At 33.8% G+C, this 14,572-nt stretch overlaps 1 protein-coding gene across 1 annotated transcript in view; it reads right to left on the minus strand.

Moving 5' to 3' along the window:
- CNTLN (centlein) overlaps nucleotides 1-14,572 on the minus strand; it is a 188,047-nt gene that overhangs the window by 33,993 nt on the left and 139,482 nt on the right. Inside the window, 1 exon segment of the mRNA XM_068177356.1 lies at nucleotides 1,108-1,274. Within this exon segment, the coding sequence (XP_068033457.1) occupies nucleotides 1,108-1,274 (167 nt within the window).

Here is a 14,572-nt window from a genome sequence, read left to right on the forward strand (position 1 = left end):
ACAGCAACAGAAGAAGATTATTCAATCCCAAGCCTAAAAACCATACTTAAGAAGACAGTGTGTATGGTTTTAAGACCTCTTTCTCATAATTAAAGCAGATCAATTTATGTGCCTTTTCATGGCTACTCCCTGCTGGCCTCGTCTCTTTATCAATGTGACCTACCTTTCCTAATCCCTGAATTTAGATGTTATAAATCCAGTATGCAATAGCCATGATCTGTAATACCATGATTACTATCAATAGCTCAGAGGTCTGAGCATTACCCACATCTCATGTGCTAGCACAGCTAATCCAGCATTTAGAGTCAGCTATGTTGACCATGTAACACAGCCTTTTCTCCTAGCTAATCCTTTGGCAGACTTCTTGCTACTGTGGAGCTTCTTCTAGCAGCACGAAGCTGCACCATTTTGACCTTTTGTCTTTCCTCTACTATTTAACAGAAAACAATTGGAAAAAATAACTTGAAGACATACTGTTGCAAATATATTTCCTCCAGTGAGAAGAGAAGAAGAATTAATATGTTTGAGCCAGGCCACCTGCTGAGAAAGCTTTCAGAACAACACAGTCCAGTCTCTGCATCATTCACATGCAACAAAATCACCCGAGACTGAAAAGTGAAATCATCAACCAGTCAATATTTTCCTACCAGCTAATCTACAAAAATACAAAATAATAAAAAAAGTCTCTCTGAAGACAAAGACAACACTGACACACACAACACTGCTACCTCATTAGCTCAAATTCTTTGCTCCACTTTCACAGACAGCTATTGCTTTTCTCCTTAAAAGAAGAAAGGAATCAACTGAATTCTCATGAAACTAATTTCACAGCACCTTCCAACAAGATGTACTTAATCATTGTGCAAAAACCCAGCAAGGCTCCTCGTTTGGCCTATTTGATCAGCAGAAATTGTTTTTAGAACTTTTAGTTCTGTCTATGACTACATTTCTACTTACCATCAAAGGCAATCTAACATCTAAGCTGCTAATCATTGGCTACGATACACAAATTATAGGTGTATGGGAGTATACGCATGTCTGCTTGACCCAGTTATGAACTACTGCTCATACAAATTATCTTCAGCACTAGATAATCTGTTCTGTCACCTTTAGTTTGCACTGCAACTGTTTCATCTCTAAATCAATGTTCTTTGAAGAAGTTGGTGTGGCTTCACTCTTGCCAACAGTTTGAGACAGATGTTCTCTCAACTTTAATTTTCCTTCTAAATCTTCCTTCTCCTGTTGCTACTTGGCCAGATTGGAGGCCAAAATCTGTTTTACAAAGTGAATAAGCAATCACAATTTCACCCTAACAATATTTCTGCTTGTTCATATGAGATGCTTCTCCAGTTCAGTATTCAAGAGGAATGAAACCGTATATATTACCTGTAATTACATTGCATAGCTGTTGGTTGAATTCTCTAGTACAGGCAAAGATCAAATCTGGCAGAAAAAAGAAATCTACTAGCACTGGAAACAAGCAATTATTTTAAGGCAAAATAATTCAATTTTGATTGAATATGTTGCAGTTTTAACTGTGACAAACAAAAATTATCATACAAAACTGTAACAGCAGTTACTGTTGAAACATGTTTACCTAGAGCCTCCCTGGAATTCAGCAATTATTTCTACACAGAATATGAAGAAATACCATGGTGTCTCAGACACCAGTGTGAATTAAGGGTAGCTAAATGGCAAATCTGTTATAATGGTGACCACTGCAAGCTCACTTGAATTGCTGTGTTGACAACTGCTATAAAACATACACCCTTCTCTTGGCTTTTGCTTTGATATTTGTAGGGCTTGTAGAGGTTAAAGCAAAGTGGACCAGCTGCACTAAACATCTCCTGGTTGGCTGGTCTTTACCTATGTGTTATTTCATCCCTTTCAGTATATGCACCATAGCCAGAGAACTGCACATTCCATAACCTTGACTCTAGGGCTGAAGTACTTAAGTGGTAAAAGACAAGCTGGAGCAGGACAGGATAACAGATGTTAGTTGTTTATTCCACTGGGTAGGTCTTACCACCCTATACTGCAGCCAAAATGCTTCTCACTTAGCAACATAAATGCTAAGTCCAATTAGCAGACGAGCCTTGCTAGGGATTTAGTTCAAATAAATATCATGCAAACAAACTCTCAGTCTTGTTGCACTTGACTGACAAACAAGACTTACTCAGTCTTTGTACCAATATATTTCATGTTACTCCTTTCAGAAGTAATATTTTAAATAATTGGTTTAATTTAAATAATATTAAATGTTGTTCTGCAAAAAGGGGAACAGAAATAATCTCCATGCTAGTGATTAACTTTCACAAAACTCTAGTCAGCCGAAAGCCAACAATGGCCTAACAGCTCTCTGCTCCTTACAAGGCTTATTAAAATGCTATCTTATTATTCTATGTAAGACTGTAATAGAGCAGATTAACATAAGAAACAATTGTACAAAATGGTATTGAAATACCTCAAAATGCAAAAAAAACCCTTATGCAAAAAGCAAAAGAATCCTGATCAGAAGCGTGAGAAGATACATGACAGCTTGAAATAACTAAATGTGTGCCTGGTTATATGCTGATGCCAAATGAAATATCCAACAAAAATAAAAAACAAACACAAGAAAACCCCAAAACTCAAAAAAACCCCACAAAAAACTTGTAAAAACAAACAAGAAACCCCCACAAAAAGGTGAAAATATTCTATTCTCAAGCAGTTTATAATTTAACTTACAAATTACATTTTATACAGCTTGATATCATTAGAAAAAAACATATATATGTGCTTATAAAAACATACACTCCCATGAAAATAATCTGAAGATCATATATACAGATGAAAGAGAGCCACATTAATTCCCATTATGAATGAGAAAAAAATACTTGTATATTTCTCATTAGCCTAAAAAAATACCATGGGTACAAGGCAAATTCATCTGGTATTTAAAGTTAAAACTCTAACAGTATTTATTTCATATTGATCAAGTGTACTTCTTAAAGTCAGTGGGCATTTTACATATGTATTTGAGGTAAGTGCTGTTCTTAGTAAAGGAGTTAATCTTTCCATTCCCTTCTGCGTCTGCTGCCATTATTAAACAAGAGAGCGATACTGTATTTTCTAATTGACAATTCCTTGATCTGGTATATTTTTCTCATAATTACTACATTTGCAGAGTAGAAGACAAAATAAAGACCATTTCAATAAGAAAAACCAGCAGTAATAGAGAGGGACATAATATAGAAAAATATGAAGAGTATGTTAATTTGTCCAGTATAACCAATATTTCTACATGCAGAATTTCATGATTCAGTGTCTCTATAATAAATTATTCATAAAAAGAAAAGAAAAAAATCATAGCTAGATCAATATCTCTGTTCAAAATTAGAAATGCCTGTATCTGCCCAAGATAGCTTGTGACTCTCAGAAGTTTCTTAGGCTACTGCTGCTGACAATATGCATCAGTTCTAAACCAACATGAATTGCACTGGCTACATTCTCAAAAATTAGAGCAAATATTTTCAAAAAGAAAAGGTCTTCATGGGACAGGTACTAAAGATGACAGCTGGTTACAGAAACTACTTAAAGAGGTAGAAAAAATATTTTAAAATAACAATCTACATAAATTCAGAAACAGCATAAGAATTATGGAGGAAGTGAACATAGCATATGATGTAAGAGCCCAACCCACAAAAGCAGAGAGGCACACAATTGCAATCAGGCATTTCACACAACTTGTCTCTTAATACTGCTGTAGATATTGTAAATGTACTGCAGGACTGATAATTCTACTGCATTACTCTTTTATTTTTAATCTATTGAACAGTTATGAGAAAATCCTATGCAAATCCACGTGGGATGTAAAACACAGTCCCCCTGCCCTATCAAGAGATTTATGCCTAAAAGATATTCCTTGCATTTACTTAAGAAACAAGTTCATTACCCTGGTGTTCTTCACCACTGCCTAGACTTTAGGTCAAGTTTTTAATTATTTTTTCTTTTTCAGGCAAAATGAAATTTTTGTGCATGTGCTACCATGCACACAAATCCTGAACGACAGAGTAAAAAGAATTTACTCCAGGGGAAGAGGTCACCAGGATGAAAGGTAGAAGAATCTTAAACATCAGCTAGACCAGATGTTGGTAAAGGCAGCCTACTGCTGTTCTACTATGATGTAGCAGCCTTTGTCTGCTGCACCTCCTCCAGAGTGTTTTTGGCCTAACAGATGTTTATAGGTTCAATATTTTAATATCCATCTATCTTAATCTCCTTGCTCCTGGTAAACCCATAACACTCTGTACTTTGCTGTTCACAGAGGACTAAGTGATAAAAACTCAGTTTCTGTGTAGACAGTATAAAACTTCCTGTGACTCGGGAAAGCTTTTCACTGTAAACTTTCTGCTCAGAAAGAGAGCTGTGTGAAAGGCCCAATGGGTTAACATAGGAAGTTCCTGGAATGGCCTGTTGCTCCTTGGCATCACAATCACTCCATAAGGGGTTTTGAGCTCATTTTACAGAAGTCACTATTCTACTACAACTGGCATGTATGAACATAACATTTCTATTGGAAGTTGATGCTGTACTGCTACCGAACTCACACAATCCCACACATTTATATTTGCAAAATATATTATATAAAAATTCTAAACCAGGATGAAAATCAGGAATTGTTGACACATGTTTTAATCAGTGACATAATCTTATCTTACTACTCATTTTGTAAACTAAAGCTAATATATTTTGATGTGTAAATATCCCATTTTCTGTGAAGCTTCCTACCCTAAAATCCTGGCAGATGCAAACACTGCTATGTCTGTAAGAAAACTGAATACTAATTTTTCTTTTCTCTAAGAAACCTTCCTACAGTAGGTAATAGAATACATTTGCTATATGCATAGCTCCTATACAAAGTTCTGTCTTAGAATTTAACACTACTTCTATAAATGTTTTACTTATTTTTGAAGTTTCTGCTTGATCATAAAAAAACATACAAAATAAGCAGTACTTGTTGCACATGTAAAACAGAACTTTTCAAAGCATGCTTGCAGACAGAGAGCTAGGTATTTACAATTTTACTCATTCTCTCAAATATTATTATAACATAATGATAAACCTATTTACAATCTCCAATTTATTGTGTCAATCCCACTGCTCTTGAATCAAAACCTTCCTCTGCCTGATGGGTTGTAGAAAAAAAAAAAAAAGCAAAAATTAATAAAGATGGTATGCAGCTATCTGAAAAGATATGAACCAGAATAAAAAGCTATGGTGAATACTTAATGTAGAGAAAAGGCAAATAACTTCAAATCCTCAATCAAAGTTCTTTTCATGCAAGTGCTGTAAGTTGTTGATTACTTAGTATTCTAGACACGAAGACAAAATATCAAACAGAAGTCTCTGGTGACTTAATATCCCATCCCTAAATTGAAACAAAGACCTCCCCAAAAGCAAGACAAACTTCTGAAATGTAAGACTTATGTGTCATTTGTCCTTCTGAAATTTTAGTAAAATCTACTGAATCATTTAGTTGTATTTTTTTTCAGCCAAATGCAGTTATCAGGAGCTGACTATTCCACAAAATGTCAAATAAATGAAGGTAATATAGAGGACTTTTTGCCAGTGCTTTAGCTAGTTGTTAGACTTCAGTAGCCTTTAGAGACCATTAAGTACCCTTTGGCTAATTGGCCAATGGTAGATTAATCCTCTTTTTATTCCAGCAGCACTATTTTAACACCCTTTGCACTCTGTCAGTGTAGTATCTGAATGACAAAATAATATTGTGCATGAATAATAAGCAGAAAAGTTAAATTAACATTTCATGTTTCACATGCCATACCTATGTGTCAGGGAAAAGAACCCTGTTTTAAAGCCACTGACATACAACTTTTTTAAACAATCTCATGTTGACACCTTACTGAAGTGAATCTTCATAATTACTGCTAATTGCCTATCAAGCAAAAAAAAAAAAAAATCTTTCCTTGAAGTGCTGTTGTCTAGTATAGATGAATACGGCTCCAAAGTGCATAGTAAAGACTGGCATGATACTTGAGGTGTGCTACACATTATGAGGTCATACTAAATATGGTTTGTAGTGAACAAAGCAGCTTTTAAAGATGTTTAAGGTACTGGAAATGTCAATCTCTCATGAAGTGCTTAAATTAGTTCCCTGAAGAGAAGTACAGACATTAACCAGCAGATAAGAGGCACGTTTCTCATCTCAGGTATTTTTCTAAAGACAAACATTTGTCCTATTGATAGTGGTAATACACTTGCAGTTCATCCACTTTATAACAACAATATTTACATTGGAATCGCCCTTTCACACATGTAAATTATAAATTCAGCTTTTATTGTTAAAACATTTGTAATCACTAACAATGACTCTAGACTCAAAGACTCTGTCTTCTTAAAATATGTACTAATACTGATCAATCATCATTTATAAAAGGCTATTTGCTGTATAACACTTCATAAACAAAGGTTTTACATGTAATTTTAATTCAGGTACTTACAGGTAATCTACAGCTAAATTTATCCAACAACTTATAAAAGCCGAGCATTGCAACATCTAGCGACAGCAACTTATTAAATAATACAAAAAGACAATCAACAGGATCAGTCCAGACAGATCCTTTTTGAATTTTGGTTTGTTTTTCTCTTTTTGTAAATACTAATAATTTGACATAGATCAAGAACAGAAAACATAATTGTATTTTAGAGAAACATACAACACTCATATATAAATGAATTGGAGTAATAGATTCTGGGCCCAATTCTCCAAGAAATTAACTGCTCCTCTAATAAGTCTGAGTACAGAACTGTGCATTGAGCAACGAAGGATTTTCAAATAAATGATGAAAAATAAGAAAAATTGTAATAATATAAATCACAATTTTTAAGATGATGAAAATGCTTCTGATATATGTCATCTGTATAATGATTATACCAATTAAAAGATAAAGGTTTTGTCCTGCAGCAAATCTATTTTAGCCTTCATTTTCTATCACTTCAATTTCATGTCTCCATACAAGTAAATATTGCTGTATCCCATGTCTAATTTCTGTACGTATTAAAAGCACTATCTTGCTTTCATACTAAAGCAGATGCTGCACTCCATCTGTCCTTGCAAATTTCAAGGGAATATAAGGACTATTAACTATTTATTTAACAGTACTTATACAAGTAGTTTCATAATGATCAATTATATGATCACAACTGTGTGGTTTAATTTTTGTTGTGATTCATTTTCCAATATGGAGACGTAAACTGACAAAATATACAGATGTGCAGGACGTTGTCTGCAAGGCATTAATATTTAAACAGACAAACTATGGAACTTGAAGAAAACAATATTTATTAAAAATAAAAATAGTCAAATGTTTTAGTATATACTATTGTTGAACTTACTTGAAGCATTAATATCTGCCGGACACAACCCAGTTCACTAAAATGTTTTACTACACATAAATTAAAAATTAAAATATAACGGGAGACATTTCATGACGCTTTGCCCTGTTTGAAAATATATGAGTGTTATGGCAAGCCAGTTGTGAAGATGTGGCTGAAGTTCAAAACCAATGTTTTCATGTTTCCAGCACTGCTATTTAAATAAATACTAATAAATCTTAGTATTCCAACACCTAACATGCCTGTGCATGTCAAGTGTTGCTATATACAAGGAAAAACTTCCAGCTGATGCATAAAATTTGCCCCAAGATTTCCATGCTTTATACTTACTAGGGAATTTTCAATATAAGACATGGTATCCATGCGATCTTTTGTAGTTAGGACTAGGTTTTACTGCATGTGTTTTTTTCAGAACTAGACAGTATTTATCTGATTTCCACCAAACATGAGAATTGGAGCAAACTCATAAAGATTGAATTTTTCATCTAGGGTCAGGGATAGTGCTTGCCATATTCCCCGTGCTTAATCCTAATACATCTAAGCACTGCAAATGAACTGCTTGCATGAGAGCCAGTCAGGGAATTTCACAATCCCTACAACTCATTACAAATTTAACAGCAGCAATACTAAGTATTCATATGTTTCAGATAACACATACAAATATGCTGCACTAAAACTCATTGGGGGAAAAAATTAATAATGCTTCCATCTGTTTTCCGTATAACTCACATAAAATCGAGAGAAGCCAAAATGAAAATTCTATTTTAAAGACTGTGTTTAAACTTTCTTTTGATTTACCCACTTAGTTCCAAAGCATATAGCTTTATATCTTTAGAAACTAAAGTTATTTTTAAGAGAATATATGAGGAAAAAAAACACAACAAAAGAACTGAAAGAATGGTGAAATATTAATTTAACCTCTCCTCATTTCCATGTGTTTTAGAGAGTGAACCATTTTCTACTGAAATGTTTCTGCATCTCTAATGTAAGTGGGCAGGAAATGTGTACTTGCAGGGAAATCTGTTCCCTCTTCCATATTACTCTTTATATATTATTTTCCTTTGCTCAAATTTCAGATTTTCAACTGGAAAGACCATTCTCTTTCAACCTACTTTGAGAAAGTGATGTAACTGTTTCAAAAAGAAGTTACTAACACATAAGAAGACTACAGGCATTCTAAGAGGCTGGTTGCAATATTCAAGGAACAAAACATATAAAGATAGCTCTATGCTTAATTTTGTTCAATTATTTAAGTATCTCCTTTTCATCCACATCAGATATTATTAAAAGCAGAAAAAATGCCCTCAGAAAGTCTTCTCATTAGTTTTTATGCAGACAGCTGTGTAAAAGCAAAGCATTTTAAGTATAAATTGTATTAACAAACTTAGGTAATGGAAAAGTTCTATGTTCTCATAGAGATTGAGAAACACAGAAATAAACAACAGAGAATTGCAGAAAAAACTGTTTAGCATCTGGAAGGAATTTTTCTAATCACAAAAATGTGATATTATGCAAATATTTATTTATTATTTACATTTTTTAAAAGTAAACAAAGACATTTCTAACCATTTCTGAGAGGTATGAGAAAACTGATGACAAACATCATGGGGAGGATGCAAAGACAGGAATATTTTTAAAAATAATGAACTGCATTAAAAATTATCACTAAAATGTACTTCATATAAATTAAATTGGTAATTCACTCCTGGATTCTTTTAAATGAACCCCCACAGTCTTATCTTTAATTTGTAATTTATATTATCATCAGAACCCTTGCTAAAATTACAGGCATAAATGAACAGTTTAGGGTAAAATACTCTTTATATTACTATATTATTTATATACTGTTTACACCTATTTAGTATCAGAAGAGACCATGACATGAAAAAGCCATGTTTTCAGTTAAATGTATAAAGTGCAATATACTTTCCTTTCTCACGATTATCATCAACATTATGACTCACTTGGGCAATTTATTATTTTCCCATATATGAATATTTTGAGGACAACACAGCAATTCTAAATCCCAGCTTGAATGAGCTGCTTAGTAGTTCCCTCATTCTCTTCTGCTGGTTTTACCAAGATAAGAGTATAGACAAAATGATCCATTTTGTGTATCAAATACCCTAAAGATCACAGGATGACCTTTCAATCTAAAAATAAAGAGAACACTGTGCATGGTTCAGCCACCAAAAAGCAGATGCTTTCCCAGTGCCTGTGAATCTCGTGAGATGGGCTGTGGCTGTGGCTAGGCATACAGTCTCCACGGCTGAGAAAGGAACTGAAGACCCTGGCACATTAGGCAGCAGAAGTAAAATGGAGTGATGCAAAGTAAACCTGAGCATGATACAAGTTTCAAATTTTCTTCCTGTAGTGGAAGGGAGTAGCCAGGACAACAGAGCACCAGCATTAACTTTGAACATATAAGCCGAAACAGAGAATTGTGAGAACAAAAAAATTGGAGTACGATACAAAGCTCTAACAAAAATGCCAATTCCCTTCATGCAATACAATCTAGACAAAGAAATCTCACTGTGACAGGTAAGATAATAGCGTCAAAGAGGAAACCGGTACTTTTCCTATCAGTGACCTATCAGTGAGGAACAGGTGAAGGTGAAAATTCCTCTTCTGAAATCCACAGGAGTCCAAAAGAACTCTTTTTCTTGAAGGACAAGATGTGGGAGCTGTTATTAGTCCTCCTTTCTGATCACTGGTAAATCTTACTAGAAACCAAAGAGTAATAAAATGCATGGAGGAAAAAGAGGACTTGGAGTCCAAGGAGTAAGAGTTTTCAAGGACTAGCTTCTAGTCTGAGATCAAGTTTGAGCTTCTAGAGATTGAACTATTAAGGTATCTTTCCTGTGCTAATTATCATTTAAAAATGCCTTCCATTTGAGAATGGGGACAAAAAAATTCATTGCTAAATACGAAAGAATACATTAAGATGTCAAGAATACATTAAACATAGCATATGTACCAAAAACTATAAGGAAAATATTCCTGAAAATTGTTGTTTAAATGCAGAAGAGATTATCCTAGCAGCCATCTTCAGTGTCCTCAGAGAGAAAATGTGCATTATATATAAGTGTTCCTTTTTGAAAAATTAAATCCATTCTCTTGAAAAGATATGGAAGCAAAAATTGACCACTAATTTAAAATAGTCTTTTATCCATGGAAAGGTGGGTATTACACTTCTTCAGTCTTTACCATTAATCTGCTACTATTTTTAGATTTCATTAACTACAGACCTTCAACCTTTCCTCATTGTTTTTATGTTTATAACTTACTAAAGTTCTGTCCCTTTCTTCCAATGTATGATTTGAGTGTGGTGCCAAACCAACACATGATGCAGTATTACATGGAGTACCTTGACATTGCTAGTAGAAAAGGAAATGTCCTCTGTGAAATTCTGCACAAAATAATGCCTGACAAGCTAGCAATGGCTCTGCTATGAAGAACAGTAGTTTGACAAGCTGGTGGCCCTCATGCTATGAAGTATCTTCGTGTTCCTAAGAAACACACTATTTGTTCAGCCTGTGGATCTTTGCAAAATCAACACACATATCCACAAGACTAAATAAATCCCACTAACCAAAACAAAATCCGAAGCAAATAAAAAAGCCACAACCCAATCCAAAAATCAACCAACTACTATTTTGACTTTTCCCACAATTTACTGAGTTTTACTTTATGGTGGATTTCACATAGAGTAATCTTTTAAAGGGAGGGATAACATGTTGAAATTAAGGCCTCATATATGCATGTATTTTTTCACGACTAACAGCAATAACTCTCTCCCCTCTAGGTTTACTGTTTACATAAAAATGCTGGAAAACATTTGAAGGAGTAGATCTCAAGAACATTTCTGTGGTCATTCACATATGCTGTTTCAATTAAATCCTGATTTTATCCTTTGGGATTCAAACTACAGAAATTATTTTTGAAAAATAAAAGAAAATCCTTGCTAGCTTTGGAAAAATATCCCAAGACAGCCTAACTCAGAACTTTAGTTCAACAAAACTTCTTTCTTCTTACTTTAACTAATAACCAATTTTAAAATTAAATACAAGAAGACCTAAAAAAAAATATTTTAATGTTTAAAATTGAAAAAAATGTTATAATGTTTTTTTTCCATAATGGCTAACTTTAAAATTGTTACTATTATAACAGCTTTGGAAAGAAAAAGGTAAATCAAGAATTACAGCTTTTTGTGTCTTTTTATACCTGAAAACAATTTTTTAAACTGAAACACCATCTATAAAGATGTTTGGAAAAGTGACAAATAGAGGAATAGTACATGGAAGTTTGGAGTTTTGTTACATACCTTAGTTTTCAGTATTTTTTAAATGACCTGCTTCTGATACTAGCAAAAATGTGCAGCCATTCGCTTATAAAGAAAGAAAATATGTAATTATCAATATTACAACAGTTTTACTTGTAGACTGTCACACATTCTTTCTAACCACTATAACTTAACATCTTACTGACAAACATGAATTGCCACACAAAATAAAGCAAGTAAAGTTAAATTCCTTTAGAAAATCGAAGCAGAGTTTGCTGCTTGCAGCTGTACAGGAATCACCCACTTGCTACAAAGAAAACAAAAATTACACACTTGCAATGCTTAGATCACTTTCACCGACTTAAAATCTTATTCTCCCAAGCGACTTAAAAACCTGTATGTCTACACTGTACAGGGTGTTCCTAGTGATAATCATACTTTCTTCAACACCTAATACAAAACACAGACATTGTTTTAACAAATACCACTTGGCTGACCTAGAAGATGGGATGAAGGAATAAGAGAGTCACGTCCAATTCCTCATGGATTCTCAGCTTGAATCCTGGATTTTGCACAGTTTATCTTACGAACATGATCCGAGTGACATTTCACAAATTCCTGGATAAATGTTGCTACACTCTGCTAGCAGAGAGACTGGCTGTGTCATGCACAGATCAATAACAGCACTACGTTTCATCAGCCTCAAAATCAAAAGTGCTTCATCTGGCAAAAGCCATGGCCCTTGAGGATCTGACATATATAACATGAATACTGTACAAAAGCTGCTAGTGTAAAGACAAGTCTAGAGACAAACAGTTCAGTATATGTAAATAGGAAAATATGTATTTGTATAGATAAAGAAGTTTTAAACTCCTATTTATGAAGTGTGTCACAAATAACACAAAGCAGCAGCTGAATAACAGCAATGAAACGGAATTTTTCTGATGCCTGACAGAAATATAAAAAACACAGGAAAATCCAATATTCACAGTCCTTGGAGGAATTCTCAAAAAAATAAAAGGACATTTTGAACTGTACACAGTAGTATCTATGGCAGTGGGCTGCAATAAAATGCACACTAAGCTATATATAATGACTTTTGATAAAAATTATGATAATTGAAAATATGCTTTTATCTTCTTCAGAGTAACTACTCAGACTAGAAGTCTGGAGACTGTTAATCATCATATACTACCTGTAGTTTCAGTCCCCAGTATAGGCCTTTCTAAAATAACAACAGAAATTTATATCTCCTACCACTTAGGCTTCCTCATATCTTAGTCTTTTGGTGACAGAGATTGTAAAGTTTTCAAGTAAGTGCAGCACCTGTAGATTTTTAATTGAAATTATTTTTTATTATAATGCCTCTCCCTCATTTTTCTCATAGGAAATCTAGTTGTTTTTTTTTTTCTGCCATAGTTTATATTGAAAACAATACTTTGGGAAGTAAGTATTTTTACTGTTTTGAAGCTAAACCTTCAACAAAATATCTTAGCTTGAGTACTTTATCAAGATTTTGACTAAAAAAAAATTAAAATTAAACTGTCTCTATGCCTCCAATTAAAATGGAAAGCTTTTTCCTTAAAAATATCACGACTACCTCACTAAAAATGTATTTTCTTATGCTTAATCCTCCTGGTAAAATATGAAGTAAATATTTAAAAAATCATAATTTATCTTGCCTTGCCTGCATTTTCCTTTACCAACTTACATACTACCTATATCAAATACTTTAATCTTCTCTCAGCTCTGCAGTCAGCAACATTTAAAGGGTTTTATAAGACTAACATAATCCTATATTCTGTGTACATTACACAAAGAAGACATTTTTCCTGCTCTGCACATTTTCTGCTTAAGACTAATTATCTTTAAATGCTCTTGTTGCACATATGGAACTGGCATTTCCTTTGGGTTACTTCATTTCAATACCACCTTCCCTGTGCTGTGACTTCAGATGTGTATGTCTTCAGTGGTGATGACTTCTTCCTCTGCCTCAGAATTTCTCTTCCTTATAACCTGATGTTTGAACACTATTATAGCACTCCTGTTGGCTTCAGGTAGATCCTTAAAAACAAGTGGTTTGACTATTTTAAATTTATCATCCATGTTTACATCTCTTTTCTGCAGCACTAAACATATTTTAGCATTAATTTAAAAAATACTGTTGCCCTCCTGAGCTCTATGATATAAACTCGTTTCTTCCATCATTGCTTCAGTTGAGGGAACAGCATTACTGAAGTTGAGAATTTACCTTCCTGTTCATACTTCCCATTTATTACGCTCCTGTAATCAAACAAATACTCTGTTACTTTTTCATGCATCCTACATACCCAACATTTTTTTTATTCCTTTAACAAAGAATCTGCCCACAGCTAACCACAAGCAGCTGATTTCTCTCAAATTTCTCTCTAATTCTTCCTTTTTAGATTAGTGGCCAATATCATTGCAGTTGACTGACTCCAATTGGCAGGAGTCAATTACAGTCACCTAAAAATTACAGATCTCATATCTTGTATGTTTCTATCTTTGCTATTTTTTCAATCTTCATCTGCCAGACTGATGGCTCTACAAGATTTTTTTTTTCTCAGATATTTAAACTTGAGTTACCTGCTAATCTGCTCTCTGAAAACCTCACACTCGTTCTCCGGAACAATGTATTTTCAAATCCTCCCCGCAAGTTCTCAGATGCTTTTAAAATTAGTTTAATTTGGATTCTGTGTATTAGAACTACACACATTATTCTAAGACCAGTCCAATTATGCCAGTCCAAGAAAACATATTCTTTCCACTCCTCTTATACAGATTCCAGTTCATACATTTGAGAACTGTAATTTTTAAAATGGTAATGGGAGTTCATGCTCAGCATTACCTCCTAGGACTCTCATTTTTCTT

The sequence above is a fragment of the Anomalospiza imberbis genome, chromosome Z, assembly GCF_031753505.1.
Source record: "Anomalospiza imberbis isolate Cuckoo-Finch-1a 21T00152 chromosome Z, ASM3175350v1, whole genome shotgun sequence".
NCBI classification, from domain to species: Eukaryota; Metazoa; Chordata; class Aves; order Passeriformes; family Viduidae; genus Anomalospiza; species Anomalospiza imberbis.